The sequence below is a fragment of the Frankliniella occidentalis genome, unplaced genomic scaffold (assembly GCF_000697945.3).
Source record: "Frankliniella occidentalis isolate FOCC.00 unplaced genomic scaffold, Focc_3.1 Scaffold34, whole genome shotgun sequence".
Classification (NCBI taxonomy): Eukaryota; Metazoa; Arthropoda; class Insecta; order Thysanoptera; family Thripidae; genus Frankliniella; species Frankliniella occidentalis.
The window spans coordinates 453,617-455,452 of NW_026267164.1; the positions used below are offsets into that span (position 1 = coordinate 453,617).

The 1,836-nt window shown below is 48.4% G+C and overlaps 2 protein-coding genes across 2 annotated transcripts in view; one reads left to right on the plus strand and one right to left on the minus strand.

Annotated features, from left to right (window-relative positions):
- Positions 1 to 1,586, minus strand: part of LOC113211985 (metabotropic glutamate receptor 6-like) — a 52,640-nt gene extending 51,054 nt beyond the window's left edge. The window contains exon 1 of the mRNA XM_052266011.1: positions 1,416 to 1,586. Coding sequence (XP_052121971.1) covers positions 1,416 to 1,490 — 75 coding nt within the window. The 5' untranslated portion in view covers positions 1,491 to 1,586. The remainder of the gene's footprint in view (positions 1 to 1,415) is intronic.
- On the plus strand, positions 183 to 992 carry LOC113211984 (uncharacterized). The gene is made up of 3 exons (XM_026430548.2): positions 183 to 382; positions 464 to 609; positions 732 to 992. Exons 1-3 carry the CDS (start codon positions 376 to 378, stop codon positions 906 to 908), a joined length of 330 nt encoding a protein of 109 aa, XP_026286333.1. The 5' UTR covers positions 183 to 375; the 3' UTR covers positions 909 to 992.
- Positions 1,587 to 1,836: the final 250 nt, after the last annotated feature.

The window sequence follows — 1,836 nt, forward strand, 5'->3', positions numbered from 1 at the left end:
CATTGGAGAATTCGGACACACTCAAGGAGAGGGCGGCGTTGGCAGGGTGGCCAACCCGCGACCATCTTTTACGTGATCATTTCAGAAAAAGCTGTAAGAGTGTGTCCAAAACGATCAATCTACAAGACTTAATTATTACAGTCGATTCATGGGTAGCAAACGTGAAGTAAACACACATCTCGTTAGTACTTCCGATTTTTCCGTGTTTTCATAATGGTCATGAAAATTGGCGTTTGTGTGTTGGTTGGCCCTATTCTCATATTAAGTCGTGTACACAAGAAATGCCAAAAGTCTGAAAGTGCCTCGCTGCAAACGAACACTTAAGCGTGCTGTTTTGCCAGAAAACTATTGATTTTGAAATTTTGCTGCTGCAGGATGCCTGGTATGTTCTTTTGCGTTTTTTGGCGATGTAACATGTCTCCGTTCTTGTCACGTTTTTAAATTGGCCTTAACTTTTCTTCAGATTTACCGTCAGCCGAACGCTTGCAGCAAGAAGCTGCCAAGCTTCTTACGGAGGTTAAAGCGTCTCACAAGATAAGTCAGAGAGCAATAGACCATTTTGTGAAAGGAGTAGACACTCTTTATGATATATTATTAGACGTGTTGAAGGTAATTTCTAACGATATTTTCAATCCCTTATAGCGGAAGCTCTTAATAGCGCGTTCTAACCTCAATAACCTAAAATTCTGTCTGTCCACCATGGTAACTTTTTACTGTACTTTTCCCAACAGGAATTCATGGTAGAGAAGTTGTCTAACCGTGATGGATACCTGACTATTGCAGATGTGACAACCACCTTAGAGCAATTAAAGGGACAGTGCATTTTTGAAGGAGTGCAAACCAAGGCCAAACTGGACCGCTACAATGCTTACATGGAGAGTAAGAAGAAGCGTGAATCACAGCCGTAGAAAGCGCGTTGCATTGCTTCCATTACTTGTTTAAGTTAATTCATTCTTTGAGAGTAATTAAAGTCATACCGTGCATTAAGTGAATTGCCGTATTTTTTCATTTGAAACCTCTGACGGGCGCCCTTTGCGTAGCGTATTAAGTGCAGTTTGAGGTTAAGGCACCAGGCTACTCTATTGCCTACCGCCCGTATCGCAGAGTCGTCTGTCCATGGCCTGTTCGTGTTTCTTTGGCCCATCTGTCTGCCGCAGCTGTAATCTGTTCTATGCCACACATAGAGGAAGTGATTGGAGAGGGGGAGGGTGTACTTGGGGGTTGGATACAACTTCCGCTGACGACGCTATAGTATCGCCCCGTGTCAACCGAGCGGCGTGCACCACGCGTGCAAGGAGAACAACTTTTCTCATTTCGCTTGTTCAGATGTTGTCAAGACGACCCCCTCCCCTCCCCCCTCCTCTCTCATCACCTTTCTCTTTCTTTCGTACCCTCCCCGCACCCCCACCACTCACCTTTATGCCGTAGTTGCTCTCCTCGTACACGATGGAGACGTACGTCCAGTTCATCCTCTTGACGATCTCCACCATGGCGGCCACCTGGTGGTGGTCGCTGGGGATGGTGCGGGAGAAGAACTCGAAGCGCTGCTTGTTGGAGAGCTCGGGCGACGTGGAGAAGAACGACACCTGCGAAGGACAGAGACAGACGGCGATGAATGAGGACGCTCACACAGACAGACACACACACACACACACACACACACACACCGCACCGTGCCTGGAGTTGTGTCGGCAATTACACGCCGAGGACAGATCGGCCGCGTGTCGCTCAACTACAGCACTACTGTACCGCGCGCCTCCCGCCTCCGCTGCCAGTTTGTGTGCCAAAGTGAGGACTCAAACGTCTGGAGCGGGACGAGGCTGGAGGGCGGGGGGG

Coding starts and splice junctions, on each gene's coding strand:
- LOC113211984 (XM_026430548.2), top strand. Junction 610..731: donor TATTATTAGACGTGTTGAAG/GTAATTTCTAAC, acceptor TTTTCCCAACAG/GAATTCATGGTAGAGAAGTT.